Consider the following 13516-nt stretch of genomic DNA (forward strand, 5'->3'; position numbering starts at 1 on the left):
ATGTCCCAAGTAGTCACAGTGATGCCCCTAATAGTCACAGTGGTGCCCCTTATAATCATAGTGATGTCCCCAGTACTCACAGTGATGCCCCAATAGCCAGTAGTCACAGTGATGTCCCTAGTAGTGACAGTGATGCCACAGTAGTGTCCCTAGTATCCAGTAGCCACAGTGATGCCCCCAGTAGCCGGCAATCACAGTAATGCCCCAGCAGCCAGTATTCACAATGATGCCCCTAGTAGCCAGTAGTCACAGCAATGTCCCCAGTAGTACAGTGATGCCACACAGCAGACAATGGTAAAGGTTTTTTTGGTCCTGTTACCAGAGATGGCAACCTATGTGATGGATGAAGAGCAGCAGAGCTGTGAAGCTACAGCACAGAGTGGTTCTAGCAATGCCCCCCGGAGTCCTTCAAAACCATTAGCATAATTATAAAAGTTGATAGTAGAAGGAAGGAGGCAATAGATAACAAATATAATAAGATAACCGCAGTCCCGGGGCCCGGATCTATGAGTCATGTCCCTGGTTGATTTTTATAGTAGATTTTCTTTAATGATCTCATAAGGGGAGGACACATCTGGCAGCTTGTATTATAACTCTCAGTGCACAGGGAGAAGGATAAGCAAACACAAGAAAACGGCTACAGTGGTATCACACATTCTAGGCTAAAATAAAAGGTAATTCCACACAAGAGACTTTGTAGGATTAGATAAACAGCATAGATACACCAGGTGAGTATCACACATGATAGGATTAGATACACCAGGTGAGTATCACACATGATAGGATTAGATACACCAGGTGAGTATCACACATGATAGGATTAGATACACCAGGTCAGTATCACACATGATAGGATTAGATACACCAGGTGAGTATCACACATGATAGGATTAGATACACCAGGTGAGTATCACACATGATAGGATTAGATACACCAGGTCAGTATCACACATGATAGGATTAGATACACCAGGTCAGTATCACACATGATAGGATTAGATACAACAGGTCAGCAGGTCAGTATCACACATGATAGGATTAGATACACCAGGTCAGTATCACACGTTATAGGATTAGATACACCAGGTCAGTATCACACATGATAGGATTAGATACACCAGGTCAGTATCACACATGATAGGATTAGATACACCAGGTCAGTATCACACATGATAGGATTAGATACACCAGGTCAGTATCAAACATGATAGGATTAGATACAACAGGTCAGCAGGTCATATCACACATGATAGGATTAGATACACCAGGTCAGTATCACACATGATAGGATTAGATACACCAGGTCAGCATCACACATGATAGGATTAGATACAACAGGTCAGCAGGTCATATCACACATGATAGGATTAGATACAACAGGTCAGCAGGTCGTATCACACATGATAGGATTAGATGCACCAGTTCAGTATCACACATGATAGGATTAGATACACCAGGTCAGTATCACACGTTATAGGATTAGATACACCAGGTCAGTATCACACGTTATAGGATTAGATACACCGGGTCAGTATCACACATGATAGGATTAGATACACCAGGTCAGTATCACACATGATAGGATTAGATACACCAGGTCAGCAGGTCATATCAGGAAGTATCACACACCGCTTAGATACTCCAGATTGGTAGATAGTAGGCTTGGATACACAGCACAGCAGACTCTACCATACATGATAGGTTGATGCACAGCAGACCATCAGACAGTATCAGAGACAGCAGGCTTAGATACACAGGTCAACATGCAGTATCACCCGTTACGCACTCACATATCAAGCTTAGATACAAAACCTTGGTATGAAGTATCACACACAGCGTGTTCAGATACACCTTCTCAGCATAATGTATCACACCTGACAGGCTTAGATACACTGGCTCATCAGCATTCACCACCCCATAAGACCATGCAGAAGAGAAAGGACAACGAGACTCACAGAGAAGGAGGTAAATCCCTTTATATAGCGCAGTCTATCTGCTAACAAGGACACAATGTGGATACATGCTGAGTATCGCTGCTTAGATACAAAAATAGTCGCTGCTGACATGAGCTGTAAATTACCGTCCTCATCCGCATCCACTGCCAGTAGATATAATCTGATATAATGAAGGGCACATTATGCACAGATTTTATGCAAATTTATGGGGAACCGTATAACCAGCTGCATCGCCATAGACACCGCAGCGGCACTGCTGGCAGCACAGCGGGGAGCTGAAGGGTTAAGTAGCCCCCCCCTAAATACGGGAATAGACGGATGAAACGGAATGTGCTAGACTGTCCTATGCGTCAGCATCTCCAGGCCCCGGACACCAGGCAGGATTTTTAGAAGAGTTTTTCGCAATATTTTGCGGACCAAGGAAAACATATCCTGCGCTCCTGCCGAGATCCAGTTCCACTTTCCCAATATTAAAAAAAAAAAATTGCCCCAAAATGTATGACTTTGGGGTGAACCTAACTATGACCGGCCTATTAGACGGATCACATGTGGGCGGAGTAACACGCCAGGCATCAATTACTTCCAACCAATGGGGATCAGTTTTATTCGGGTCATTATAACAGGTTTAGCTTATGGAGGCCTGAAGGGAAATTACCGCAAAGTGTTAGGTGTAAAATAATAAGCCACACCCACTGGGCGGAGATATCCGACTAACTGAAGATTCCGAGTCAGTCAGTTGTAATTCAAAAATTCAAATCTGAATTGTTTGTTGCTACATTTGTTACAATCGTAACCAGTGATATGAAAAGACGGGTGCTGGGAGAAGACGGGTGCTGGGAGAAGATGGGTGCTGGGAGAAGATGGGTGCTAGGAGAAGACGGGTGCTGGGAGAAGACGGGTGCTGGGAGAAGACGGGTGCTGGGAGAAGACGGGTGCTGGGAGAAGACGGGTGCTGGGAGAAGATGGGTGCTGGGATAAGATGGGTGCTGGGAGAAGACGGGTGCTGGGATAAGATGGGTGCTGGGAGAAGACGGGTGCTGGGAGAAGATGGGTGCTGGGATAAGATGGGTGCTGGGAGAAGACGGGTGCTGGGAGAAGACGGGGGCTGGGATAAGATGGGTGCTGGGAGAAGACGGGTGCTGGGAGAAGATGGGTGCTGGGAGAAGACGGGTGCTGGGAGAAGACGGGTGCTGGGAGAAGATGGGTGCTGGGGGAAGACGGTTGCTGGGAGAAGACGGGACCACCCCCCACCCAGGGAGCCAAGGGCTGGCAACATGACAGACCATAAGATATAATGATGGGTTATGGAGGATTAGGGGATGGGTCAGGTGGTCTTGGGGGAGCTACCCCGACCCGGGCAATGGCTTCAATGCGTGAGGTATGGGTAGAGCCTGGATGCTCTGGGGGAAGAGTGAAGGAGGCAAACACTGCAAGACTTTCTGCATAGCTATCAGATACAAGGTGGCGGGGGTCTTCCCCACCAGGTAATTGAATTTGTCCTCTCCCAGTAAGGGATTCCAGAATTCTGGATGATCTTGAAGGATCTTCCTCATCTTGAAGTTCAAGGAGGGGGTAAAAAGTAGCAGATAGTACAAGCAGAGTTTTTTGGAGACCACATTGACCTTGGAGCTCCATAACTGCTCCAAGATGACATCCAGAGGGGTTTCCCCCTTCCGGTCCATGATTTTTGGGGATGCCCCGTTGCCTAGGAGGATGAGGACAGTTTCTGCGCTCAGGAGCTCACAGGCCAGGTGGAGAGGGGTCTTCCCGTCTGATAAGTGGAAGCAGCTGGCCCTATTGATGTAGGAGTTGAGACTCGGCAGCTTGTGGGACATCTTAATAATCATGATCAAGATATCTCGTCTGTCGTAGGTGACGGCCAAGGCTAAGTGTGGGGCCGAAGGAGGACAGCAGCAGAACTTGATTCCTGGCACCTTCAGAGCTTCCTCTGGGAAGTGAGACAGCAAATATTGGGCGTAACGCAGGTGATTATGCACCACGGCGTACATCAGGGCATCGGATGGAGAGTAGCACCTCATGTTGGCATCTTCATCCCACTGGAAATATTCCATAGTCCTTATCTCCTCCAGCTTCCAGACCGGCTCCTGGTCCCGCACCGCCTGGTAGAACATGTAGGAATAGAATTTGCATTGCTCGTCTTGCAGGCTGACTTGGTTGCTACACATGTCTTCTGCCTTCTTCTTGTTCTTCCTTGGAACAAAAGGGGAATAATCGGAGATTTTCTTGACGGGTGGTGGTGGTAACGAAGGGGTTGATGGACCACCGCCGTCATACAATTATTGCATAGAGCAGCATAGTCTCAAGCCACCATGGCAGCAGGTTCATCTTGGAGCCTTCAGATGGATTTAACCCCTAGGATCCTGGTTCCTCTTCTCCGGTGCTCCGTTCTTTCTACTGTCGTGCAATGACATGGGACCCCTGCGAAAAGGCTTGATCAGCAGCAGCAGTAGTAGCATCCAATGCCCCTGTAACCCCCGACAGGAGGAAACCCCTCCTTCCTCTCCCAGCCCCTGCAGCTCCATGCTACATGCACATTGTGTCAATCTGTTCCCTCCTTCCCGCCGCCCCGCGCTCGCTCGCTGCACACTGCAGTGGTAGGAGCTGGTCTACTTGCAACGTCTGGATGATGGGGGTGGGGTGTAGCATGCATGCTACATACAATGTGCAGTGTACAATGTCTATAGATACAGGACACTGGAATGTACAATGTTACCATGTCAGAAGAAACAATGTTACTATGTCTATAGATACAGAAGCCATGAAGATACAATGAGGGGCATTTATTAATTTTGGCGCAAGGTGGTGCTGAACCGCGCTAGATTTTTCAGTTGGATGTAAGTTTGTGGCGCAAGGGATTAATGTATTGGTCACGGACAAAAAGGCTTAGAACTCCCTAAACTTGCTTTTAGCTGCTGCTTTTAGCTCTTTTTGTGGCACAAATTGCGCCAAGATGGAAAAATAGAAGTGCCAGAAAACTGTTGGATTCACAAGTGGCGCCAAAATTTTGCACCTGAAAAAAGAATAAATTGAGAGTGTTGGAAAACACCAATATTGTGGCGCAGAAGAAGATACAATGTTACCATGTCTATACAGTCATGGCCAAAAGTTTTTATCACATACAGAGATACAAGTGCAATCATATTATGGGGAGCAGAAGCTTTTATTGTCAGGTAGGAGGAGTTACTGCAGCGAGTCAGTATCTGCAGGACCTCTCCTTCTTCTTCAGGACCTCTGCAATTCTCCCCGGCAGCTCTCACTCACCTCCTGCACCAGATCCTGACTGATCGCCGTCCATTCCTGCACAATCACTGCTGCATTCTGTCACAATGTGTTGGGTTTTGTTTGTCCTCCGTCTCTTGATGAATGACCTCAAGTTCTCAATGGGATAAGATCTGGGGAGTCTCCAGGCCATGGACCCAGAATCTCTATGTTTTGTTTCCTGAGCCATTTAGTTCTCCCCTTTGCTTTATGGCAGGTGCTCCATCATGCTGGAGGAGGCATTGCTCATCACCATCTGCTCCTGGAGGGTTGGGAGAAGCGGCTCCTGGAGGACATTCTGGTCCATTCTTTATTCATGGAGGTGTTTTTAGGCCGATTCCCTTGGCTGAGAAGCCGCCCCCCCCCCACACATGAATGGCTGCAGGAGGCTTTACAGGTGCAGGAGACAAGACTGGGGGCATCGCTTACCTTGTCTTCTCCCAACAAGATGTTCTCCAGATGTTCCAAACTATCGGAAAGGGAATTCATCAGAGACCATGCCTTTCCCCAGTCCTCAGCGTCCACTCCCTGCACCTGTTCGGCCAGTATTGTGCAGTGCAGTGATGACTGCACGTGTTTCTTTAGAGATAACCATGGTTAACAGAAGAGAAACAATGATGCCAAGCACCAGCCTCCTTGTAAAGTGTCCAGGGGTGTGATTCTTACTTAATCATGACAGATTGTCCCCCAGCCCTGTCCTCATCAGCCCCCGCACCTGTGTTACTGGAGACATCACTGACACCATGGCAGCTGCTCTGCCTAAGGCGCCTGCAATGAAGGGGAAATGTGTTTTGGGGGAAAAAGTTCATTTTCTAGGCAAATATTGACTTTGCAATTAGTTAACATTCTGGAGTAGATGCAAATTGCCATTATAAAACCTGATGCAGTAGTAAAAATTGTAAATGTTAAATTGTAAAAATTAACATTTGTATCATTCTCAAAACTTATGGCCATGAATGCAGAGATGTGTCATGGATGTAGAGATGGATATGTATGTGAGGCTCAGTAGCTTTGGCAGAGACGTGTCATGGATGTAGAGATGGATATTTATGTGAGGCTCCGTAGCTATAGCAGAGATGTGTCATGGATGTAGAGATGGATATGTATGTGAGGCTCAGTAGCTCTGGCAGAGATGTGTCATGGATGTAGAGATGGATACTTATGTGAGGCTCAGTAGTTATGGCAGAGATGTGTCATGGATGCAGAGATGGATATGTATGTGAGGCTCAGTAGCTATGGCAGAGATGTGTCATGGATGTAGAGATGGATACTTATGTGAGGCTAAGTAGTTATGGCAGAGATGTGTCATGGATGCAGAGATGGATATGTATGTGAGGCTCAGTAGCTATGGCAGAGATGTGTCATGGATGCAGAGATGGATATGTATGTGAGGCTCAGTAGTTATAGCAGAGATGAGTCATGGATGTAGAGATGGATATGTATGTGAGGCTCAGTAGTTATGGCAGAGACGTGTCATGGATGCAGAGATGGATATGTATGTGAGGCATAGTAGTTATAGCAGAGATGAGTCATGGATGTAGAGATGGATATTGATGTGAGGCTCAGTAGCTTTGGCAGAGATGTGTCATGGATGTAGAGATGGATATGTATGTGAGGCTCAGTAGCAATGGCAGAGATGTGTCATGGATATAGCGGTCCTGCAGGACACAATGGAGGATGGAGCTGGTGTTGTGGTGTTGGTCCAGGCCTCTGCTGCACAGTGAGCGGGGACATGATGGATGAGCTCGCTCTCCTCTCTTGGCTTCTGGCTCTTTTCCCAGTTCAGTAGAAGCAGATTTTATTTGGCGGGATGAGATATGGAAAGGATGGTCACAGGTCACTGCCTCCCCACAGCCTCCTCTCCTGATATACTCTGTGCTGCGCCTTCCAATATGAAATATTCTGGGGCTTCCTAGTCTTCTGTGTCCCCCTCTTCACATCATGACGCGCTCACTTCTGCTGAAATACTGTGTGCTGCTGTGGATCCTGCTCCTTAGGGTCCATTCACACGCGGTATGCCCGCCGTACGGGCATACCGCCGCGTGCTGGAGAGGAGGAGGAGGTGACCCCTCCTCCCTCCATAGAGAATAGCGGTGCACGGCCGCACACACGCCAAAAGATAGAGCATGCTCTTTCTTTTTGTGGTGTGCGGGCTGGATCGGGAACGAGCCGCCGGTGTTTTGTGTTAACGCGAAACACCGGCGGCTCGTTCCCGATCGCAGGCGTTTCCATACGCCCGGTGGGCGCGACTTTGTCTGCGTTTGCAAGCGCAAAGCGCTACGTGTGGCGCCAGCCTTTAGCATGTTGACGGATTCTCATTACCCTCCAGTGCTGGATACTTGTTCTGTTTGATGACAACAATCTCCATCACCTTTCTGAAATCCTCTGTGCTGCTCTGGGCCCTGCTCATTGTTCTATGGAACAATCTCTGCTCGCAAACAATGGACCCGTGTGTACAGTCATGGTCAAAAGTTTTGAGAATGACACAAATGTTAATTTACTGCATCAGGTTTTATAATGGCAATTTGCATATTCTCCAGAATGTTATAAAGAGCGATCAGCTTTTAATTGCAATTAAGTCAATATTTGCCTAGAAAATGAACTTTTTCCCCCAAAATACATTTCAACTTCATTGCAGGCGCCTTAGGCGGAGCAGCTGCCATGGTGTCAGTGATGTCTCCAGTAACACAGGTGCGGGGGCTGATGAGGACAGGGCTGGGGGACAATCTGTCAGGATTAAGTAAGAATCACACCCCTGGACACTATAAAAGACAAGGTGAGCGATGCCACCAGTCTTGTCTCCTGCCCCCTGTAAAGCCTCCTGCAGCCATTCATGTGTGGGGCAGCCTCTCAGCCAAGGGAATCGGCCTAAAACACCTCCATGAATAAAGAATGGGACCAGAATGTCCTCCAGGAGCTACTTCTCCCAACCCTAAATGGCTCCGGGAACAGAACACAGAGATTCTGGGTCCATGGCCCGGAGACTCCCCAGATCTTATCCCATTGAGAACTTGTGGTCAATCATCAAGAGATGGAGGGACAAACAAAAACCAACACATTGTGACAGAATGCAGCAGTGATTGTGCAGGAATGGACGGCGATCAGTCAGGATTTGGTGCAGGAGGTGAGTGAGAGCTGCCAGGGAGAATAGCAGAGGTCCTGAAGGAGAAGGAGAGGTCCTGCAGATACTGACTGCTCCCCATAATATGATTGCACTTGTATCTCTGTATGTGATAAACATCTGACAAACCAGAGGCAATAGATCATGTGACAAGAGGAGATTTGTGTCATTCTCACAACTTATGGCCATCCATGGGTGTTAACCATTTCAATGCCGGAGGTGGCTTTGTGTGTGAGGTCCCTGTTACTACTTCTCTGTGAATTCCTACAAACCCAAAGGTGGACGGGTCACTGCCCAAGAGCCTCTCCTGAAGTGCTCTGTGCTGCTGAGAGCCCTGCTCATTCCTCTATGTAAGGGCTTATTCACACATACATTTTTTTCTCACTATGCTCTCTGTGATTTCCAAGGACAGAATCTACAATCTTTACTCAGTCCATTTTATGTCCGTATTGTATCCGTCTTCTTCCATGTCTTTCCTAGCATCAGATTCACTCCCAATCGCTCAAAATCTAAACACACAACTATATGCATCAAGAACAACAACAACATACAAACTAAAAACTACCCCAAAGCTACAGGTCGTCCTCATTCATGACCCCCACCAACCTCTGACCTCCCAGACCCTTTCCTGCGATGCTCTGTGCTGCTGTGAGGCGGCTTCTTCTGATACTCCTGCTTTCTGGCCATTTATCGTTCTTTACTTTATCCTGAATAGTCCTAAAACCTTTAAGAGCTGAGGGTTTGTTACAATACCATGCAGTCTATACATTCCCTACTCTGTCTTTATAGTTTGCTACAATGTATCTATGCAGAACTGTTAAGCAGAAAGAGCACTGTCTAAGCTGCATGTAACTGTAGCAAACCCTCAGCTATGAGATGCAGAGTAAATTCACTGAATCCTCAGCAAGAAGATATCTTAGAATTGAGACTGAAAATAGCAAAAGAGGTTGAATCTATAAAGTTGGAGGGGCACAGACACTCTCAGTAGGGCAAGGGGGCGGCTTCAATCCCCCCTGCTCCCCCGGTGGAATGATCCATCTATAATAAGAGAATAATAACCCAGCTAGTGACAGATGAGCTGTCCGCCATGCTGCGCTGTGCAGCCGCGCTCACACCCTGTCATTACCTCCTCATGTCTGTCTGCAGAGGCGGCGCAGCCCCCGCCACAAACATTCCCAATATTTACTGAATTATTGATGGGGCAATTTTCTAGCAGCCGCATCCCAGGGGAACGGAGACGCTTCTTACATCATCAGAATTCTGCGCACAGAGATTTCCGTATATTCAGCAACTTTGTAGGTTTCAACCTGAAACGATTCCCCACATGTAAAATGTTTGCAAATTTTTTTCCATGCTGTCACCCAGCTTTCCAGAGACCCTGAATGGTAAAGATTTATACATCATTATGTAGTTACATCCCACTGCTCCCTCTTTGTGATGTCTGTGTCAGTGTTCACTGAAACTTTAGCATTATATTCATATAGTCTGGAACATCAGCACTGTGGCTGCTCATTAGTCGCTTGTCTTACATTATAAATACACCTACCTGCCCCTCGCTACATCACTGCTACTCGTGTGTGTCAGTCCTCACTGTAGCTCCAGCATTATATTCATACACTAAAGAGATAGGAATGAATACAGCCACTGGAGATATGGAGATATCATTGAACTCCCAATCTGGGACATAGAGGTCGAGGACTAAGAATCAGCTCCTCCCATTAGACTATATAGCGGTATTATATCTTGTCTCTATAAACTCTCCACTTTCTGCTATAATTGAGGTGTAAATGTATATCTCCCTTCAGCCATAAACCTGATACAATTTTTCACAATTTTCTATGTATAAATATAAGCAAACAATGTTGCAATATTCTTGCTGTTACTTACAAGGTTCTAAGAAAACAACATTCATAGCGCCCCCTAGTGCTCGTTGTATAAACTGTAGAAAATACCTTCAGCTTTTAACCTGCACAAACCGAACGGCCGACTAAGGACCCCTATGAGTCTCCAGAATACAGTGCCTGAGGGATCTGTGAAGCCCCCTAAGAGGCAGGGATTACCATAGCAGGAGCCTCCACAGGACTCCCAGCTCTCATTAACCTGATTGGAAACCTGTGTAGGGGCTTCAGAATGCCCCCTTCCCTTAGAATAACCTTACAGCCCCTTTCACCATAATTTACATCCCACTGAAGACCCCCAACACTTGACAGACCATAGGCTAGAAGCTTTAAAAAAAAAAAAAACCATGAGACCCCATTATACAAACTATAGGCCAGACCAGGGGCGTAACTACAGCGGTAGCAGCCATAGCAGCTGCAATGGGGCCCACAGTGTCAGGGGGCCCAGCATCCGACCTGATACACCAATGAATGGAGGATGCCTCATTATATACATATTGGGGCAGATTTACTTACCCGGTCCTGTCGCGATCCAGCAGCTCGTTCTCTGTGGAGGATTCAGGTCTTTTGGCGATTCACTAAGGTAGTTCTTATGACGTCCACCAGGTGTCGCCGAGGTCCGTTGGAGTTCACGGTCCTATACTTGGTGAAGGTAAGCGCGTGTCCAATGACACTTTTTTATTTTTAAATGCGTTTCTCCGAATCCGTCGGGTTTTCGTTCGGCCACGCCCCCAGATTTCCGTCTCATGCATGCCGGCGCCGATGCGCCACAATCCGATTGCGTGCACCAAAAACCCGGGGCAATTCAGGAAAAATCGTTGCAAATCGGAAATATTCGGGTAACACTTCGGGAAAACGCGAATCGGGCCCTTAGTAAATGACCCCCATTATGCTGCACATTGGCATCGGCAGCTCAGATAAGAAATGTTAGGAGAGGGGACAGTATAATTCCTGCCCTGTAGCGCCCCCATGTGGTCAGCAGCTACTGGGACAGATCTGTGTAAGTGTATAAATGTGTATAAAAGTATACAAATATATCATTCAGAATTCTGCTATAGGATACACCACACCAGACCCCTCCTAATACAGCCTTGTGCCCCTAAATAGGAACTCACAAAAGACTCCCTTAGGCCTGATGGATCCCCTTTAAATAAGCCCCTTTTATACAGACTATTTGCCAGACACCCTAAATAAGATCCCAAATCAGTATAACGACCATAGGCTAGATCCCCCTAAATTCTAAGACTATAGGCCGGACCTACAAAGTAAGACCCCACACCAGACCCCCCCCCCCACCCCCTCTATATAGGGATCCCAGACAAAATTATTCCCCTATAAGACTCCACATCAGACCCCCCCCCCCCCCCCCCCAGACCCCTTATTTATTAGGAACCTTGGCAAGATGAATCCACCAAAATCAGAGGTGGTCCTAAGCTCTCTGCTGAGGCGAGCAATGGAGCGGAGCCCCCACCGCCCCATCCAGCAGTATCTGGTTATTTTTGTAGTACATAGGTACATAGTACCAGTGCTGACATTTGGTGTAAAGAAATGCTATTTGAAGCGCTAGCTCCTGCTTTGTAGCAGGTGACCGTCTCCCTGTTTCGCCCCACCCCCACCTTGCTGAAGTTGGTGGTGCCTGAGGCAAGTGGCTCAACCTGCCCTCATAGCTGGTTCACCCCTGCCCTAAATAATACTCTATACCAGACCCTCTTTTTACAGACTATACATCAGACCTACTAAATAAGACCCCACAACGGACCATCTGCCAGATCCCCGAAATAAGAATCTACACCAGACCCCCTGTACTTACTTTATGCAAACTTACCCCCCATAATACAGATTGTATCCTACATGATGTAAGGCCCCCCACTAGCCCCCATTATATAAACCATAGGTCAGAAAACCTCACACCAGGTCTAATTTACATAGACCATAGACCCGACCCCCCAAAACCCTACACGGTGCAAAAGACCCCCCCCCCCCTTCACAGAGTCTAAAGTTTAGACCCCTTAAAAAAGACCCTATCTAACTCCCCCTTCATAAAGATCATAGGCCGAAACCCCCGAAATAAGACAAGGCACAAGTCTCACAAGCAGTGAATACTCATATATAAGGAAAGATAAGAGAGACCCCTAATGACGTGGATATCCAGAGGGGTCTCTGAGGAGATGAGATAAGATTTGTCTTTCATACAAACGTACGGCAGGTAAATAATGATGTGTGACATCAGCTACGAGACCCCCAGGGATTGTGCAGCTCTGCCCCTACACCTGGAGGGTACATATAGGTAGGTGGGTCATATAGGACCCCCAGAAGCCATGTCTGGATGTCTGCTGTGACATTCTGTACCGCTCCTGACGTAGTGATGTCACGGCCTGGGAAGGGCTCGTCGGGCACATGCACCCCCGACACGGGCCCTGTCCATAGACACTGAGGAGAGCAGCGAGACTAAGGGCGCGTTCACACGTTGCGTTTTGACCTGCGTTTTTATTGCGTTTGAAACGCATACAGCCGCTGAGGAGAAGTGATTTGCCTAATGACATTACTGTGTACATTTGTTAACACAATGTTAATGCATGCGTTAACATCGCGTTTACAACCCGTTTTGTAAACGGGAACGTTAACAGTAATGTGATTAGGCAAATCACCTCTTCTCAGCTGCTGTGATTCGTTTTAAAAACGCAATGAAAACGCAACCAAAGTGCAACATGTGAACGAGCCCTTAAAGGGGTGATGAGGGACCCTGCACCCAATGTGCGTGTGACGTCTATATAATCCCCACTATGGAAGGAGCTTCCCTTGTGTCTTATTTGGGACAGCACTCCTTCCCTTTTCAGACAAGGGCAACCCAAATCTGACAAGGAACTGCTCATGTGATGAACAGCATAGAAATTTCTATCACAAAATCCTAGTAACTTATGTCCATTGCATAAATAGCTCAAACATCTCACTCCTAGAGGGTTGGTAAACGCCATAGTGTGCACAGAGTCATAAAACAAACGTCAGTTAACCATACCCTTAACCAATCAGGTCTCTTTTACCATTAAAGAACAGGGAAAGGAAAACATAAAAGCTGCAACCTGATTGGTTGCTGTCCGCACAGCTGACCCGGCTGCGCATGGCTACAATGTTGACGTTCCTCCTCCTGTGGGCGGTGCTTCATGACGTCTCGAACGAGCTCTGCAGCAGTATACAGATAGGCGGAGCTGAGTACGTGTTATTGACGGGATGCGTAATGAAGAGGGCGGGATTTAGAGCCTCCA

General features: G+C 47.3%; 1 protein-coding gene across 1 annotated transcript; it reads right to left on the reverse strand.

Annotated features, from left to right (window-relative positions):
- Positions 1 to 1956: 1956 nt before the first annotated feature.
- Positions 1957 to 4556, reverse strand: LOC140120930 (ankyrin repeat domain-containing protein 9-like). The gene has a single exon (XM_072139972.1). The coding sequence runs from the start codon at positions 4139 to 4141 to the stop codon at positions 3299 to 3301; it is 843 nt and encodes a 280-aa protein (XP_071996073.1). The 5' UTR covers positions 4142 to 4556; the 3' UTR covers positions 1957 to 3298.
- Positions 4557 to 13516: the final 8960 nt, after the last annotated feature.

Source organism: Engystomops pustulosus, chromosome 3 (genome assembly GCF_040894005.1).
Source record: "Engystomops pustulosus chromosome 3, aEngPut4.maternal, whole genome shotgun sequence".
Classification (NCBI taxonomy): domain Eukaryota; kingdom Metazoa; phylum Chordata; class Amphibia; order Anura; family Leptodactylidae; genus Engystomops; species Engystomops pustulosus.